Consider the following 19807-nt stretch of genomic DNA (forward strand, 5'->3'; position numbering starts at 1 on the left):
CTTAGGTTATATGGCACATTTTCAGTTACATATATTTTGCCACAATTTAAAATTATTAATGAAAAGCACCTAGAACTTTGTCACTTAATTAGAGTTGCAGAACTGTTAGTTGTTGCTTCTGTTGCTAAGAAGTCTATATGTTCTAGTCCTTCTACACTGGGAATTCTTTGTTACATTCGGGGTTCAAGTGAGAATATTTTAAACTGGGACTGCCCTGGAAAATGGCCACTGCCCTCTGGCTCCTGGCTGCTCAGTGTTGCAAAGTCATCAGAAAAACGTATAGGACCAGGTGAAAGTGGTTCGGGTTTGAATCCTGGCTCCACCATGACCTTGAACAAGTTTCTTAACATTTGAGCCCTAAACTCCCCTCTGTAAAAATAGAATAATGGAAATACTGTTGCATAGTTATAAATATATATATATATATACAGAGAATGCCAAAAAAATGTACTCACATTTTAAGAAATGAAAACTGTATTAAAATTGTAATACTCAATGTATACCGATAACAAAAGATGAATACAAGTCACGTCTGACTTCTGCAATTACAAGAGGTGCTCAAAGTGGTGACCATCAACATCCAGACACTTCTGATTACGGCGAACAACTGCTTGAACAGCGTTGACCAAAGTGTCCCCTTGTATACATTTTTTTGGCACCCCCAACATGTATGTGTGTGTATGTATGTGTGTATGAATATATATTCATACATGTATTCATATCTATGAATACATATGTAAGTATGTGCACCATATGTATGTGGGTAGGTATAAATGTGTGTGTGTGTATATATATAAAGCTTAGCACAGAGACTGGTCCATAGTACGTGCTCAGTACACCAGCTGTTTGTTTCAGCAGCCTAAGGCCTGAAGTGACACCCTGTACGTGCCATCAGGCCCTGGGCGCCAGTCCACTAGAAGCGCATGCCCCCTGAGTTTGGTAACCCCCTCGCTGACTCTGCTTTCCTTATATGTAGTGCTCAGTATCCTGTGGTGTTGGAGTAATGCACAGATCTGTGCAGTGTTTAACCAATGAGGACCAGCCCAGCCATTTATGTCCCGCTGATTTGAAGCCAGAAGAAAGAAAAATGTGCCATAACATCTATAACTGTAAGTTCGCCAAGTGAAACCATCTTTTGGGAGCATGAAGAACAGGGTTTCTCCGTTCCTTTGTTGGCCTGCCTGTTTTAGAGATATGGAATTTATTTTAAAGAAATTGTCCCCTTTGCTGAAAAGCTTTAGTGTGAACAGTTTAATTCCCTTCATAAGGAGACATGACACATCTTAGAGCATCACAGCTCATTTTTGCATTTCATGTTTTCTAGGTGAGTTACCCCAGAACTGCAAGGAGGTAAAAAAACTAAACGGTGCCATTGAAGATGGTGAATATTTCCTGATAGTCAAAGGAAAACTCCTGAAGGTGAACATCAGATATCAGTCCTTATTTTGAAAATGTTTTTGGAGTGAGTGACCTTGGCTTTCATCATTTCTGAGCCAACCTCCATGTGTTACTTCTGGTCTGCCTTTCAGATATTCTGTGCGGGGATGCAGTCTGACCACCCCAAAGAGTACGTGACACTGGCCCATGGTGACTCTGAGAATTTCTCCGAGGTTTATGGGTACAGGTAGGAGAACTCAGGCTCAGAAGAGCCCAGGAGCTTGGAGATCCCTAGAAATACCTTCCCATCCTTACCAAAACATTCTCTCTGTAATGTAGGTTGCACAACCCAACCGAATGTCCCTACAACGGGAGCCGACGTGATGACTGCCAATGTCGGAAGGACTACACAGCAGCTGGGTTTTCTAGCTTCCAGAAAATCAGAATAGACCTGACCACCATGCAGATAATAAGTAAGTTCAGTGGGAGGTCCTACGGGAATGGATTGGTTGGTCTCCACTCCGTCAGCAGATACCTCAGCCTGGGGATGTGGAGAGGAAGGAGACCAATTGCATCCGAGCTGCCTGAGGGTGGGGCTGCTCCTTTTACTTCGCTGCTGTGCCCCCAGTAGCTGGAAAGTGCCTGGCACAGGGCAGAATTCCATCAGACTTATGATGAATGAATGGAGTAGATGGAAGCATATTAAAGGGGCACCATTGTGGTAAGGAAATCAGAGCAGCATCCCCAAAATATAAGACCTTGAGTTCAAGTAGTAGTTAGCTAGGCACAGGGTATCTGTGTGGGCATAGCAAGGGTGGTAGCAGAAGTTTTTAACGGGGGAAAATAGCAGGTACAAACCCCAAAACTAAGAGATTCATGTGGCAGCACCCCCCCACACACCCACTCCCACCAGCACAGTGTATACACACACAGGTGAAAACCTAATTTTATCTGATTGTTGATTTACACAAGAAAAATGGAACACAGAATTACCTTTTGAAAACTAGCTTGCGTGTGGGCTGATATTATTCTCTGGCCAACACTGCATTTTTGTTCTGGACATTAATCATAGGAGTGGTAAAGACAGCTCAGATATCTAAACATGTTCCTTTGAATAGAGAAAAAACAGAAATAATGAATAATTAATTTTTCCTCATTAACGTTGTACCCATAATATTACATTGCTTTCCTCTTGAGGTACATTAAACTTGATTTGCACCAAGATATTTTTAATTGCTTTCAGTGAGACCATTTAGGGCTAAAGGCAGAGGGACCACAGTTTCTCGCTGAGAAACCTCCCGATGCCCCTGCCAAGCCAAGACCCAGGGTTTCTGCCTGCCAAGGCCACGAGGGCCCCTTTCCCTGCAGGACCAGGGACTCAGATTCCCCTCCCACCAGCGTGTGCTCTACTGCACAGAGATTCGGGCCTTCTCCTGCTCTCAGCTTACCTCCTGTTCCACCTTCCCCGTCTGTAGTGCTGGTCTCGGGAGCTACAAGAGGGTTAAAAACAAGAGCATTGTTTTCATTTATTTTTTTAAACTACAAGTGAGCTCCAAACTTGAGAAACTGCCATTAATACTTTCAAGATGTGGGTTCTAATTGCTCCACATTTTGGCAATAATGGTGCCTAGGCCACGGGAGGACAGATGAAGCCTCAGGGAATAACTCCAGAATAGCTGGAAACACTTTTCTGGCTCATTCCCCTGGTGCTGAAGCCTTGGAGGCCGTACACAGGCGGTTACACTGATTAAGCGAGGTGGTACTTGTACTTATTTATAAAGGAATCAGTTCCAAAGTCATCTCGAACCCCTTTTTTGGCTTCCATACTATGAGGAGACAGTCGGGGCTAATAAACCCCAGGGAACGAGGCTCTTGGAACCACAAATATAATGAGGGAAAAGCCATCGGGATCCATTTGCTCACTAATCATACTTTGGATTTTTTTTTTCTCTCCCACTCCCTCTTGTTATTTCTTTTATTATTATTCTTCCCTTCTCTCTCCTTGTTAATATCCTGTCCTTTCCTTACCTTTTTCTCCCACTCTCACCTCTCCTCTCCCTTTAACCCTTTCTCCAAAACCCCACAGCTACGGACTTACAGTTTGCGAGGACAAGCGAAGGGCATTCCGTGCCTTTTGCCACCGCTGGGGACTGCTACAGTGCCACCAAGTGCCCACAGGTATGTGCTGGGAGCCAGCCCCCTTCCCAGGGATCCAAATCCCAGCCTGTCCTCGGGGACCCTTGGCTGTATCTGTTTCTGGGAATCCCATTAGAACGAATGGCTGCTCTGGAAGGCAAATCTGCGTCAGGAGCCCCACAGACGCTCACAGCTTCTAATCTAGAAATTCCACTATTCGGAGTGTTTCCTAAGGAAATAATCATAGCTACATTCCAAACTGCTGCTGCATTCAGCAAAATGCATCTATTATAATGATAGAAATTTAGAAACAAATTAGATGTTGAATAGCAAGGGCTTGGTTAAGCAAACGATGATGGTTAATAAAATGGACATAATGACATCAGTGATGTGTTGGTAAATGGTTAATGACGGGCTCGCCAAGAAACAGAAAAAGAAAGCCCTGCTTTGTAAAAGCATTTACGGAGTCTGATTTCTGTGGTGTAAATATCCTACTCCCACTGCCATGACTGATTTCAAGCTATCAACATTAAGTCAACTAAAGTGAGAGTTGGGGAGAGAGACACAGTCAGCCCTCAAAAGCCAATACAAAAGGACTGCAACACACCACTGTCAGCCGTTAAAAACCCTGACTATTCCATGATGTAGGAAAACTGTCACCCCTACTTCAGATGTCTAAAATGTGCAGTGTTCAGACCAGAACTACAACTTTATTATCTTCTACTGGATTTGCTTTTCAGCAGTGCAACCTTACTGCCCATTCTGCAGTTCCACACTTTCTTGCCTCTTTAGACGCGTGGCAAGTTTCAGCTTGGCATTCCAAAGCATGCTGTAGGAATCAGCCTGGGCTAATTTGGTAAAGCAGGCATCAGTCTTTGCAAGAAGCTTCTGCAATGAGAAGGAAAGACAAACATAATTCATTAGGTAATTCAGGAGAGGAGAACTTGGCCCCAGTTTTTACTTTGGTTCGCATGAGCTTTTCACAAAGCTCTTGTTGAACTGTGTATCAGAAATTTCCCACTTGGCCTGCGCACCTTCGAATGTCTGAGCTTTGGGACTGGGTGATGCGTTCAGAATTTCAGGATGGATTTACAGCCAACCACAGGGACCATCCAAAGACAAACACATCTGAATTTTCTTTTATGGAAGTGTTTTCTCAGCCCCAAGCTTTAGAAAGCATCACTAAACATTTTAGAGAAGTGAAAAGGAAGCTCTCAGGGGAGAAAGAAAATAAACAAAGGACGTAATGGTACAAAGGGCCTCCTCCATTACCCAGGAATTGAAAACTTTTGAAGTGCGGTTTCTTTAGAGCAGCTGATGACTTCAAACACCCCATTGGCACGGGTTGCATTTTAACAGCTGATAGATTGGCCCTGTCCTGCCTTTTCCAAATGTCTCAGGGTTTTCTTGTCTCTGTATGCGCATCTTTGGGGAAGCTTAAGTAAATGAAAGTTAATTTGCATTCATTTATTTTAGTAATTCGGAGACAGATGAACTGATTGATTTGCTAAATCCTGATACCGAAACAATTGCTAAGTGAGAAAACCCAAACCCAGTGAGAGGTTAATTTGTATTGTTTGCCAGCCCAGTCTGCAAACCCTATTGGATATTTCCAGAATTCTATTCCTTAGACATTTAGTGAGCACCACCTACATTGATGAAAGACTTGAGTTTTTCAAATCGGTTTTCCAGGAGAGGTGTGTGGAGAGCAGGGTTGTGCGTGCTGCTCTGGAGCGGATGGCTCATCCTCTGACCTACAGATGGCACAGGAGTTCAAGCAGAGGATGTTCTATGTGACAGTCTGCTTCTCGCTGCCTCCTCCCCATCCGCTGCTGTTGCTTTGGGGATTTCTTTATCAGGAAGGGTGGGTTCCCTAAGTGAAGATGTAACCAGAATATCTCTTTTTAAATCCTGATCCCAGTTGATGCAGCATAATTATTATCGCTGCTGGTATTCGTAGTATTTATTGAGTGCCTACTAGGCTTTAGTGTAGCATTTAATCCCCACGCATCCTAGGAGAATGCCCCCGTTTTACAGATGAGGACACTGAGGTGTAGAGAGGTTGGGTAACTTTCCCGACCTACACAACTGGTGCCCAGTAGAGGCCGGGTGTGATTGCTGGTGTGTCAGAATCCAAATCCATGGTGGCAGACTCCTTTCCAGGCAAGATTTCTGCAGCATTCACTCTTGTCCGAGCAGAGAACAAAAATCTCTCTCTGTTTAAGGCACATCTTTCACTAACCCTTCTGAGTCATCTAGCGTGTGCATGACTCTTAAGTACGTTTTCTCTTTTAAACCAGCTACAGAAGGTAAACTAAAACTCTCATGCCCTTTAGACACTGAAGATAAAGCTTTTAGGGGCAAAGATGTCTCAGACCAAAGCTAAAAGGACATTAGGTCTTTATTCCTCTGGCAGCACTCAACTGTGAGGAGTGCTGATTATCAGCTGGGATGCTTGCTGAAAATGCAGATCTCCAAACCAGAAAAGGAGGAAAGAGAACGAGGAGGAACATCTGTTGCATTCAGGTTTATCACCCCCTTTCAGAGGGCACACCTAGCTAACCGAATGAAAGGAGTATGCTCAGATACTGGGGGACGTTCTCAGGCTAGTAGCCAGGTCAGCAGCCTGGACCTTTGACATTAAAGCAGATCAAGGCTGCCTTCTGCCGCACAAGTGGACACAGGCAGTCTGCCTAGGATGCAGGGTGGGAGGGAGAAATGAGAGGGGGCTCTTTGGCAACAGTGTGGTGTGGATACTATGAACAGGTGTGGACGCCCTCCTCAGGGTGGAAATGATAAGAAAATGGCCAGGTGGGTAATGCAGCAGCAGAAGTCTGTCTGAGCAGGCCAGGCAAGGAGGGCTTTGTGCCTCAGGGCAGCCACTGGCAGGGATACCTCCATACTGAGGCTGTTCGACTTAACAATCATTAACATCTCTATAGTGCTGTCATAAAATAATTTCCAAAACACATTTTTAAAATGTTTTCCAGCTATTCTCTACCAAGCAATGAGTTAGGTACATTATACCTTCTATCTAACCCTTATTCACAGGTCTGGAAAAGTTAATTTGTGAATCAGGACCCACAAAAGAAGAAAAAAAAAAAAGAAGAAGGCTGCCCCCATGGCCTTGCCCTTGTCACAAATCTAAACCTAATTCAGCCTGAACTTAGGGAAACACCTTAGGGAAACCTGTCAAGGAAGCCTAACACACCAATCACAATCCTCCAACTCAGCTTTAGCTAGCTTACCTCACTCTAGAAAACAGGACAGTTATTACCTCCCACTTTACAGATGGGCAAACTGAAGTTCTGAGAGGCTAAAAACTATCTGGGGTCTCATTGCTGGTAAAAGAGCTGAATTTACCCATATGCTGACTGGCTGTGAGTCTCCACCTCAGACCCCCTCCTTGCTTTACGAAAGATTGTTTTGACAAAGCACTGGATTGTAATGTTCAGAGAGGAAGCATTCACCCTGAGCATGTTGGGGAGGAACATTTTTAACTCTGAAACTACTCCTTGTGGAGTATGAAACCTCAAGAAGAAAAGAAACTATTTCAGATGGCTTGGCAGCATCATTTTTGAAAGAGAGAGTGAGAAAACAGGGACAGATGCAGAAAACAGAATCTGGGCTGCACCCTCTCCTTAGAAATACGTATCAAAAACCCAGGCCACGTTTCGAATGGAACCCTGGAGCGGCCTGGGAGATGTGGGCTGCCCTGGCCCAGAGGAGGCAGCCCCGGTCCCAGGTGGTCTGGAGCAGGCCGCGCGCGCCCCCTGCTGGCCGTCCCGGAGACCGCGCCTCTCCTTTGAAGTCCCGCCCTACTGTGCTTAGTAGGCTGAGTGCTCCGCGCCGCGGGGAGCTGAAGCCCAGGAAGCTTTGGCATCGAGATCTTGTTAGAAAAATTACACTGTAGCATTTTGTTCCTGAAGGAATCTGATAATTATGAGCAACATCAGGATTGCTATGTTAGGCAGGAAGGAGGGTGGTGGGTGAGAGGACTTGGAAGGCAGGAAAATGTGAGTGGGACTCTTAACTGTATCCTGGAGAAGTTAACCAGCTCGGCTGGGCCTCAGTTTCCCCATCTGTAAAGAAACCCCCTTTTGTAGAGCTCTTGTAAAGGTGCATGAGATGATGCTTGTAAAGGGCCTGGCCCAGACCTACCCCCCCCAAAACAAACCCTCAATAATTAGTAATATCGTAATTAATTACTATCCTCCTCCTTTCCAAGTTATTGTTTATTTGTGTGGCCTTCGCTTTGGACGTCACGTGGACTAAAACTTTTTTGTTGGGTATTTATTCCAGGGTCGTTTTAGCATCAACCTTTATGGAACTGGCCTTTCTTTAACTGACTCTGCCCGATGGGTATCACAAGGGAACTATGCCGTCTCTGACATTAAGAAGTCACCGGTAAGGTTACCAATTACTTGGGGGATGAGGCTTTTCACTTTCTTCCTTCTTTCTTTCCTCTCTTCCTCCACTCCCTCCCTCTGTGGTGGTGATGCTAAACAAAGGAACAAATACACTTTCCCATTTCCTCAAACCGGTTTGCAAAGTGTCAGAAGATTTAGGAAATAAATCGAAAGTGAAGTGTGTGTAGGTGAGTGGAGGGACGAGAGGCTTGCTTCACTCCTAGTGCATTCTTCCTCAAGGTGGCAGCCTGTGAACCACACAAGTAATTAAAAGGATGCCTGACCAGGAAGCTGAAAGCAGTAAGAAGCTACTAAGCGAGTGTGTGTCTCAGGCATCTTGCAATTAACCAACATGAGATTCACTTTTGTGAGCTTAGGGAAAATGACGTTTGTTTAAGAAAAATGGAAGTACAAAGGGAGATGACTTATCAGGTGAAGTCTCTGGAGAGTTCTAGAAATACTCACAGGTTCTACAGTAATTAATTTTTCATGCCCTAAAATCTTGCTACTCAAGGTGTGGTCCATGTAGACCATCCGATTCACGTGAGAGCTGGTTGAAAAAGTAGCTTCTGGGCCCCAGAGCTTCTGAGTTGGCTTCTGCAGCTGAACAAGGTCCCCTGGTGGTTCATAAGCACAGAACAGCTTGACAAGCCCTGGTGTCAGCCTGGGGGTACATGAGAGTCACCTAGGACAGTTCAAAGTGCCTGTTCCCAGGGCCCTCCCAGAGTCATGGAATGGGAGTTTCTGAAGCAGGGAGAGATTTGGGGATTCACCAGGTGATTCTAACGTATAACAACCAAGGCAGAAATCACTGCGCTTCCCAGCTTTCCCTCAGAAATGCTGAGAATGTGGGGCAGGAACCCGACCTGTGGACAAATGGGAAACTTACCTATCCCACTTCAACCATGACCCATGCCTCCGGTCTCCTCAGAAATGTGAGTAGGAGAGGGGAAAGAAGAGAACTGGAAAGTGGATGTTATTCCAAAGTAGTTGCCAAACAAAATACGGGATGCCCAGTTAAATTTTAATTTAAAATAAACAAGGAACATTGTTTTTACTATAAGCATGTCTTAAACATTGCATGGGATACACTCATTCTAAAAAGTTTGTGTTGTTTATCTGAAATTCACATCTAATTGGGCATCCTGAGTTTTTATTTGCTAAACTACATCAAAATCAGAATATAAAAAAGCAGTTCATCCTGCTCCCTTCTGGAAAAGGAAGAAACATCTGATTGTGACTTCTTAGGAAAATCTTAGTTTATTGATCCCTGTTTTTAGCTGACAGGGTTAAATGCACTACCTCTAATCTGATTGATTGCTCATAAATTAATTATTACATATGTTTCCTTGCACTGAAAGGAATAAAGATAACTGAGAGAGAGAGAGAGACAGCATACGTCTTTAGGGCTTTAGAATGTGCCGGAAATTGTAATATTCTTCCCTTCTCCTGCCCTCCAGGGTCCATATATTATGTTTTGGTGACTCAGAGGAACAACAACAAAAAATTAACTGCCTAAAACATGGTTGGACATGAAGCATGATTACGTAGGAAACTATTTGTGTGAACTGTGTAACATAACTTTCAATTCTATTTGTCAGCCAGTGTCAGTATTGCAGTTTTACCCACGAAACTAAAAATAATTACAGCCTGGAGCGCCACCTTATGGAGACTCTGGTTACTATCCTGCCAAGATCAAGTGGCTGTCCCCCAAATCATGGGGGACATCTCATCAGTGCTGGGGAGAGTTGGTTCCACAATTGCCTGTCAGCATTTTCTCTCTCTCTCTCTCTCTCTCTCTTTTTTTTTTTTTTTTTAAGTTTTGGTGTTTTGTGATAGCCCAGAGAGCCTGAACTCAAAATTAATCTCCAGGCTTTGCCGAGCATTCCTTATGCAGCCCCGGGAGCCAGGACTCAGCAATTTCTAGCTCCCGGCAGCCCCTAGGAAGGCCACTCTGCATGCCTGACCTGTCCTGCAGCCCATAGACCAGCATGTCCTATGGATGCTCCATGAAACTAGGCCTCCGCAGCCAAAGGCATTTGGAGAAAGAATTGTCTGTTTTATTGCCTTCTTGAAGAGGCAGAGCAAGCATTGGTGTATTAGAGGTTGGAATAAAGTATACAGGGGTGAAACCTGTGTGACTTTATTCAAACCATCGTTCCCCTAAATCAGTGGTTCTCAAACTGGACCTTGCATCAGCACCGCCTCTAGGACTTTCTAAAGCACAACCGGGCTGGGGAGGCCCAGGATGGACATGTCCCACCACTTCCCCGGTGTGCTGCTGCTCCCGGCCAGGGGCTACATTTTGAGAACCACCGACATCAGTTAAACCAACCACAGGACCTCCTTTTGAAACTGGCACCTTAAAATTTACCCTAGTAACCAGTGTTTTACGGAACACAGTTGGAGAACTGTGCAGGGCCCTGTTCTCGCCGTTCTGTCCACCATCTCGCCCCTGGGGACTGAGGCCATCCTAAAGCATAATCCTCTCCTCTCCAAACAGCTATGCTTTCGTTCATCATTCCTCACCTTCCTTCACATTTCTACTAGGAGCTACAGAGGGAAAAACACAACGAATACCTTAATTTTCCAAACCTGGCTGGCAATAAAATGTTTTCCCCAAGCAAAACTAAACGAAAATTCTAGTCATTCAGGGTAAAACTGAATCACCAGAATCTTAGAGGGCAAGGATGCTGTTTCACCATCAGAAGCAGAACTGGTAAAAATTAGTGTCAATGTCAGGTTCACTGTTGGTTCCCTTGTGTATAATGGAAAGCATTCTTTTCCTATCCTCAACTAATAAAAAGAGTAGAAGGTCAGGGGACTGCAGTTGGCCTGGGGCTGAGCCTGGACCCACTTGGGTCCCCGCCCCAGCTGGGAGTGAGGCATGTGGGACACCCCTTTGGCCCAGGGATGGACTTCAAGGCAAATGCTTTAGCTGCACCTGATTGGCTCAGGGACTAATGAGTATCCACTCTGCTTGTGTGTGAAGGGCATACGGCCAGAACGGGGAGCATGGCACCCATGTTAAAATTCTGAGCTCCCCTGCCAGTGACATTTCATGCACCCTCAACTCACGAATGTGCTCAGGGCACAAAAGGAACTTCAGCTCCATCCAAAGTCCTTTGCAGCTCCACACACCCCATTCTCAGAGCTACTATGTGGCCTTTCCTCCAGGAGAAGGTTCTGGAACGGGTTTCAGACCTAGGCAGAGTAAACGGAGGTTCATCAAGCCTAGAAATCATACTGCAGACCAGTAGAGTCAAATTATAGTTTATGTATCTGTGTGCTTTTTATTCTGTAACTTCCTATAGAAACTAGGTAACGTTTATACATACACTCATTGTCTAGGATTGTATTGGAAAAATATATATACATACATACCTTGTTTTATGGGCAGTTTTTCCACCAGCACATGCCAAAGAAATGTAAGTAAGCACCTTCAGTCCAAGATGAGCTGGCTTTCCTAAATCACATGAGGCAAACTCCTCTGCTCGTACTGAGAAAAACAGAAATTAGGGAAACGTGTGAAATGTAAACTATTCTTGATGGAGCAGTCATTCATTTTAATTATATGTAAGAGCTTACAATAAGCTAACAAAATATTCGTTGAAAGACTTTTAGAATGCTTGCTTTAATGAAGAAATAAAAATAATTTACAATTAATGTTTAATTGTAAGTGAGTGGGTGCTTCTAAAAGGCTGGAAAACACACCCTTTTCTCTGAAATAGGCTCTGTTTCAATGACAATCATGTTTCTCAGTATTTTTTTATTTTGTAGTAAAAAAGGTAAGTTTTAGCTCAGTCTTTATCTAAATCAAATTAACAGAGTTCCAGTTAATGAAATAACATGAACATTGCAAAGTCATTATCGGTGATTTTATAATTACACAGACTTTTCCTCATCTCCATGAGAACAGGCAATAATGCCGATCCACATATAAAACTACCTTTATGATAATAACAACTAATATTTATTGAGCACAAATATTAGGCCAAGTACTAGGCTAAGCACTTTACATGCATGTTTTTCATTTACAGCAAACCTATGAGGGGAAACTAATATTATTCCCATTTTATGGTTGCACCAGAAAACTGAGGTTTAAAGAGGTTATTTAAAGATGCAGGAGACAGTTTGGGTAAAGCATAAGCTTTAATGAGACAGAAGACAGTTGTAACATATGAGTATCCTTAACGCCACCAAACCATTACTTCAGCCTGCGTAGAGGTTGGTCCAGCATCAAAGCCAGTTGGTGGTGTCAGACTAACTCCAGAACTAACATGGGCCAGGAGTGAGTAGAGTCATAGAAATCAACCTCCCCACTCAATTTCATAATCAAAGGCATGCAAATTAAAAAAAAAATGTTTTGTTCTTTTTATTTGTTAAACTGGGAAAGTTTTTCTTATTCCTTTTTTTTTTTTTCCAACAAGGTTATCCATTATTTGCAAGAGACTTTCACAGTGTGGTCATTAGGAACCGAATCTTCATGCCCTTTGACCCAGTTCTGGGAATGTAGCCCAAAAATATATTGAAATACAGTACAATCACAGTGTTATTCCCAATAATAGAATATGTGAAACATCTAAAATGCCAAACATTGTGAAGGAGTGGAGGGGAGCAGGTGCCTAACATGACATGGTAGATTTACACAATGGGATAGGATGCCACAATTCAACAAGGAGTTCTTCATAGCATAGTAAAGTGCTAGGGAAACTAGTCAGCAGAGCAGTCTGAATTGCAGGTCAAAAAGAAGTGTACTTCAGCTTCAACCTCTGTCATTCATTCATTCATTTAACAAATGCGTATTTCGTATTACTCTGAGCCATGTGCCATGCTAAGTTCTGGAGACTCTTTGATTTTAATAAGACATTGGCTTGCCAATGAAGGGCTTACGTTCTAGCAGGAAGACAGATGTAAGGAAAGAATTACCTAACTTTACAGTGTGCTATGCAGCAGGTAACGGGGTCAGGAAGGTATCTCAAAGGAAGTAGACTCTGGGCTAGGTTCTGAAAAACTTACCAGTTAAAATTTAGGGTGGTCCAGTGCATACAGAGAGGGACAGGAGAGGAAGAGAGTTCCAGGTAGAAGAATGGTATGTGCAAAGGCTGTGTTGTAAGGGGCACATCAGAAAACAACCCAAAGAAATTCAGATGGTGGGGGCCATGTAGAGGGAAAGGATGGCATCTGGAGAGACAGACAGGGACAGATCACACAAGACTTTAAATCAGGGATTGGAAAACTTTTTCTGTGAAGGACCAGATAGTAGATATATTTTGCCAGCCAACAGGCAAAAAATCAATGGTATTACTTATGTATTTCTATGTTAAGAGTGAAAATGAATTTGCACAAAATTTTCATGATTAAATTTAAAACAATAATGAGTATACTTATTTTCTAATACAGACCTAGCAATGAGAAAAATACATCATTGGAAGAGGATAATATTTTATTTAACTAGTATTCTCTATTATCAAAATTGGTAATAAATGTTTATCTGTAAATGCTGATTGGAGTTGAGATTTTCTGTATTTCATCTTTATAAGTGTTACACAAATAGTTATTGCCAAACACTGATAAAATCCACAATCATGTAATTTTAATTGAGCATAGTCATGCCTTGGCAAGCATTTTTAGAATTCTATTAGATTTTTCTTTTGATATTTACCTTTTAACATGTCACTACATTGCCGATTAATCACTTGCAATCGAAGGTGAGATGGAAGGAAGCTCCTCAATTGCCTCATTAAATGGATTTTGAAGTATGAACATATCCTTTGCACTTACATCAAAGTACAAAAAATTGCTGCTGAAACTGCAGTTCAAGGTCGGAAAATATCTCCACTATAAATTTATGTGGAATGGAGTTGTACCTTCTTGTTTTAACTTTCAACAGAATAAGAAGTTCGTAAAGTGGCTTAATATTACTTATGATTCAAACAACGTTAGTTGTTATTGAAATGACTTATTGAAATAAGTTTTGTCTATAAGTGGCAATTTAGCCTTGTGATTTTAGGTTCAATTCCTTAAGAATTATTATCAAGTCTGTAGCAAAAGCTAATGTACAAAGCCATTGAGTGTTCAGTTACACTGATCAAAAGCAATTCTTCTTGTCAGAAAAATTTTAATCCCAGCCCTAAGCTCAAAAACTCACAATAAAACTTGACGTCTGCTAAGTCATCAAACTGCTGTATGGTAGGACAAGTCATGATATTCAGCTTCTAGTTCTGACAAAAATTTACAAAACTAATGACAGTTAAGTTCGTGATAGCAAAAGAAGTGCATCGTTGACACCCCTGCTTCTGTAACACCTGATAGATTTGAATATTTCCCACAAAGCACCTACTGATGAATAGTACAGTGATTAGTCATAGGCTTTAAACATCTGACATTTTCACAAGCTTTGTGGATTTGACCAACTAAAGCTTTCTCTGCTCCCACAGATTTTTTTTTAACCTCTGTCAGTTGTCAGCACATCTTAGCAGATTCCACTTCAGTTGTTCTGAATTTGTGTTTTCTCAATCTCTTTGAAATTTTCTTGTCTGAACTTGTTGCACCTGGACTCTTCGTAGAAGCTAATTCTTTAGTCACTTTAGACTCAGCATTGTCTTCTCAAATAAGTGACAACAGTAGTATCAGTAGTATCTGTCAGTTCATGAAGAGCCAAAGAAAGCCATTCACAATTATTTGCCTCATTTTTTAATGATTATTGATGTTGCTCCCAATATCAGTTACTTCTCAGGAAACTGTTCTTGCCAAAAAGATAATAGTCTTGAGTTTATTTTCTTTGGACACATTTCTATAGTTGTTACGATTAAGCAAGACTTTAACTCTCCATGGGTAAACTGTTTTCCTTGCTTGGCTAACAAATGATCCCCTTGGAAACTTACTCATTTTCATTTTTTCTTTTTATTCATTTTTATTTTTGTGAAGAAATTATGGTGATATATTCCTTTTTCAATTTTCTAAATTTCTGACCATTGCTTTCCTAATATTGTGATGAATGCTGAGTTTGGTAATGTTGGTGTATATTGTTTTGTTTCTTTTTTTTACCAGAGCTATAGTATTATTGCATGATAAACACAACGCTTTGCCATCTAAACTTGATAACAGAATAATTTACATGCCACTGTACCTTAAAAGCGCAATTTTCAAAGTCCACTTTTCTTGTTTCACCATGATGGTATACACTGGTAATAAAAAAAAAAAAGCAAAATGTTGTAATATGGCAATATGCATGGCACTCAAAACACTGTCAAAACGGTGTCACTGTGATTTGGAGTGTGCTGAGTAGCAGTGTGGAGCAATGACAGCTGTCGCAACTACTCAGCCCTGACATTGTAACATGAAAGCAGCCATAGACATTAGGTAAATAAATGAACATGGCTGTGTTCCAATAAAACTTTATTGATGAACACTGAAATTTGAATTTCATAAAATTTTTACATGTCAAGAAACATTATTTTTGGCTTACTTCTTCTCAGCCATTTAAAAATGTAAACACTATTCTTGACATGTGGTCCATACAAAAAGAGGTGACAGGCTGGACTGAGCCCACTGACCATAGTTCGTCACTCCAGCTTTACACCATGGTGAAGATATTGGGCTCCACTTCTATTCGGAAGGCCTACCTCCTGTGTGTGCAAGAGTGATTTCCTAAAAAACCAGTGCCAGCCCTGGAAACATTAGCCAAGTAGGTAGTCTAAGGTCATGCATCTCCTTGCAGGATGGTACCCGAGTCACAGGGAAATGCGGTGGTTACTGTGGAAAATGTACACCATCCTCTGGCACTGGCCTGGAGGTTCGAGTTTTATAGTTAAGGTAAGTAAATCCTATGTTTACCTGTCTATTTTTATCTAGCTAGCTAGCTGTCTACCTATCTCATTCTTTCTGTAGCCTGATGATTAGCAAATGTGGCCAGGTCTTTGCCCCCAGACAGCTGACTGTTAAGCATCTTGAGTCTGACTCAGTACTATTCTACCTTTTCCTCTCATGCTCATCTGTCATCACATGACAGAGGCCATCTGCCCTCCATCCTTGAGGTCTCTAGGCTTCCTGCATCAGATTCCTCTGCAGTGCTTATTAAAAATGCCGCTTAGTGGGCTGCATCTCTAGAGGTCTTATTTCATTAGGTCTCTGGTAGATCCAGGAATCTTTATCACAAGGAATTCTGATGCAGGTGACTCACAGATCAACCTCTGTGAAATACTACCTAGGAGTATCATAACAATACTCTTAAGGGCATTCACTGAGTCCTGACTATGTGTCAGGCCCCATGCTAAGCACTTTGCAAGTGTTATTTGATTGAATCCTCACAAGATGGGGCTGTTACCCTCGTTATGCAGATAGAAGTTGAGGCTCCCAACAGTTAAGTAGCTTGCCTCTGGGCACTGAATTCCCTTGGCAGAATCCAGGAATGTCCTACACCAAAGCCAGTGCTCTCAGTTACTGTACTGTTGCACACACTTTCCACTCGCAGTGTAATCGAAGACCTAGCTCCATCAGCATCACCTGGGCACTTGTTAAAAATGCAGAATCTCGGGCCCCACCCCAGACCTATGAAGTCAGGATCTGTATTTCAACAAATCCACAGGAGAGTCGTGCATGTTAAAGTTTGACAGTCCCTGGTCATAACTACATTATGCCAGCAAGTGCTTCCTCTGCCGGGCAGAGGATTGAATCTGCCACTCTTTTTCTCACGCCAGTGCCTTCCGCTGCAAGGGATGAACCCAGCCAACTCATGTGACCCCCCACCACGACTTTACTCAAGTTTCCAACAGCCCGTTACCCTGTAAAGCTCTTCAAGATCCTGACAGGATGCCTATTTGACAGTTATGAATCAGTATTTCAATGTTTAATTAAACATCTATGTTCAAATTACGATCTTAAATTAGGATTATTTCTATTGCAAGAGGCAAAGAAAGAAAGGAAACTTATTGTCTTAAATAACTGAGATGTCCAAGCAATGAGCCAGCTTTAGGCCTGGCTGGATCCAGACGCTCAAACAGTCGTCAAGACCCTTTCTTTCTCCATCAACAATGCTTGTCTCTGAAATGGCTTCATTCTCAGGCACATCACCTCCCCTATACTATAGCCTCCAGCTGCTCTGGCTTACATCATCCTTAAAGCTCATGGTCCCAAGTAAATGCTAACTTTCCAGGTTTCATTCTGCATAAGAACTCTGGTTCTGATTGGGTCACGTGGCCACTTTTGAACTAATCACAATGTCCAAGAAACAGAGATTGTATACCCACCTACAGTCGGGTAATTAAAAGCTCCATTTGGAATAGAGATGGTTCCCAAAGAACAAGGAGGGGTTTGTTATCAGAAACAGGGAGATGGGATGAAGGCAGGCAAAGTAAGTAGCTATCCACTAGAGATCCCTCTGTATTGTATATATTTTTTGTCTAGTAACATAATTTTTTGTTTTATGTGTATTAAAACTTGAGTAAGTATATATACATAATATTTACATGTATGTATAGAAAAAAGACTAGAAGGAAATATACCAATATTTGAAGAGTATTGTCTCAGGTGGAGATTCAGGCTAGTGGTTTTTTTTATCTTATTCTTTGTACTTCATGAAATGTACGTGTTTCTTATAGCAAACATATATTACTTTTAAAGTCTAAAGAAAATAGTGTTATTTTTAAATCTTGTATGTAAAAAATGTATGGATTACCTACTCTTGACTTATAGCATTTAAGAGAGAAGATTCACATTTCTTGGTTGGTTGGTTTTTTTAGGTGCTCTGAAGAGGAAGCCATGATGGAATGGATGAAGGATAGTAATGCAATACCTCCACCTTAAATTTGTGTGAGTGTGTATGTGTTTGTGTGTGTGTGTGTGTGTGAACTTGTACACTGTGTGTGTGTACATATGCATATATATACATATATACACACACATATACACATGTATATATGTGTGTGTATATATGTGGAATATCCTAATGATGTAAAGTTTAATATTTATGTTTGAAATTATTTATTGTGATGTAATATTTTTGTACGTAAAATGATTCTATTATGACTGCCTTTTGCATTATTTTGTCCCTTGCAGTCAGACCACTGCATTTTACGTACTCTACATTATATGTAGTCCTATGACAAAAGTGATCCTTCATCATCACGGTACCCCATTGTTTACTTTCTATCTGTAAATTTTTATTATTACTTTTTTAAATTGTCATTGGTGTTTTAAAACAATCTAGCCGCCATCAAGGTGCTACAAGGGTATTTTTTTGGCATTTCTAGGAAAGCATCATTAGCCAATAAAGAATTTTGTCATGTCACAGATTGTACCAGCTATTAATTATGATAAGTATCTATTTAGTTTCATGTGATCTCTGGGAAAAAAAAATTGCCTTGGTGCTAATATTATATGTATTTAAGTGATCTTCAGACTCCGAAATGTAAACACATTTAATAAAAGAGAGGAACGGAAGGACATTTTCCAATGGACAGAATCACTTGGATAAAATAAGAGCAGCTGTTTACCCTTATTTTTGGACCTGACTTTTGTGGGAGAGACTTGGACTCTGTTCTTCTTTTTTTTTAGTGATTAATATGCTTTGCTTTAATTCCCGGTGCCTTGGTCCTTCTGGTTAAATGGGGGGGGTCCCTCAAGCAGCTTCATTCCAGAGTGACATTGAGAAAATGAGGTCCTCAGCATGTTGCCAAGATGTTCTGAAATTATGTCCAAGTTTACCCGTTGCAAGACAGAGGATGAATAGGATGGGGTAAACTTCAGCACCCCAGAACACCTGGAGAAGTTTAGAACCAGGTTCTTAGTCATGGGAATTGCCTTTTGAGAGAAAACGTTGGTGGCTGGTTACATGACTTGTCGTCGGGCCGTGAGCCTATGACCCTGCAGTGTTCATGGCTGCTGCAGTAATTGGCATTTAAGACAAGAAATTAACTGTGGAGTTCAAGACACTTGAGTTTTTCTGATCTTCCCGTAATCTGCTCTCTTACTTCTTTCCACAATGGAAGTGCCGAAGCTGTGGTCTTTCTACCCTTCCAACCCGATCGGAGGGATGTGATCACTAATAAATACCCCATGGCACACACTCAATTTGAGAAATCCTGCCTACTTCCAAAAACCAAAGAGATTAAGAAAAATCTGGCAGTATTTTCCAACTCACTCCCCCAAACTCCAGACTGCTCCAAGAAAAGTTATATTCACTGTATGAATACGTGTTATTCTCCATTATTAACACATTGTGAAAATATGCTATGAATAAATACCATGATCACACCCAAACATTTGTGCTTCACGTGGTTTCTGGACTTTTGGTTCAAGTTGGAATGAAAATGTCTCTAGTTATTAAGATTGCCAGACTGAGAAAAAAGAATGCAGATTTTCTTAATTCCATCAATTACAGTTGCTTTTCTAGAGACCGATAAGGGATGGGGACTGTCCCTGAGTTCTGTACTTTTATCACTGAGATCAGTTGAAGTGATTCTTCTGAAAATCAGACATAAACCTATTGTCTGTGTGATGGGGAACAAATGAGCAAACAAAATGGGAGATTTAAGTGGAATTTGGGGGCTTAATTGTTAATTTTTTTTTGTAACAGTAGTTTCTACTCTATAGACTGATGCTGTTCAGAGAAATTAGCTTTCCAAAGAAGTCTAATAGTAAGTGGACATCCACCCTATACCAGGTCCTTTACTGAGTTGTTTTGGCTCATCCTCACAATTGCCAAGGAGAGTAGGTAACAGACTTACATCTGTCTAGGGTTAAGGAGCCAGGGCCTTCAGGACTGGAATACAGTGAATAAATGGCAGTCCCCAAAGAACTCTGATTGTGTTACAAGGCCATTCTAGACCCCTCACATTGTCCAGGGCGTGGAATCAAGTGCCCATTGGGATCATGTGTCCAGT

General features: G+C 41.7%; 1 protein-coding gene across 1 annotated transcript in view; it reads left to right on the forward strand.

The window, feature by feature from the left end:
* ADAMTS9 (ADAM metallopeptidase with thrombospondin type 1 motif 9) overlaps positions 1 to 19181 on the forward strand; it is a gene marked incomplete at its 5' end in the record, with an annotated part of 160709 nt that extends 141528 nt beyond the window's left edge. The window contains 8 exons of the mRNA XM_081072616.1: positions 977 to 1109; positions 1325 to 1419; positions 1530 to 1624; positions 1717 to 1850; positions 3464 to 3555; positions 7816 to 7920; positions 15646 to 15740; positions 17666 to 19181. Coding sequence (XP_080928742.1) covers positions 977 to 1109; positions 1325 to 1419; positions 1530 to 1624; positions 1717 to 1850; positions 3464 to 3555; positions 7816 to 7920; positions 15646 to 15735 — 744 coding nt within the window. The 3' untranslated portion in view covers positions 15736 to 15740; positions 17666 to 19181. The remainder of the gene's footprint in view (positions 1 to 976; positions 1110 to 1324; positions 1420 to 1529; positions 1625 to 1716; positions 1851 to 3463; positions 3556 to 7815; positions 7921 to 15645; positions 15741 to 17665) is intronic.
* Between the last annotated feature and the right edge of the window lie 626 nt (positions 19182 to 19807).

This window comes from Rhinolophus hipposideros, assembly GCF_964194185.1.
Source record: "Rhinolophus hipposideros genome assembly, chromosome: 14".
NCBI classification, from domain to species: domain Eukaryota; kingdom Metazoa; phylum Chordata; class Mammalia; order Chiroptera; family Rhinolophidae; genus Rhinolophus; species Rhinolophus hipposideros.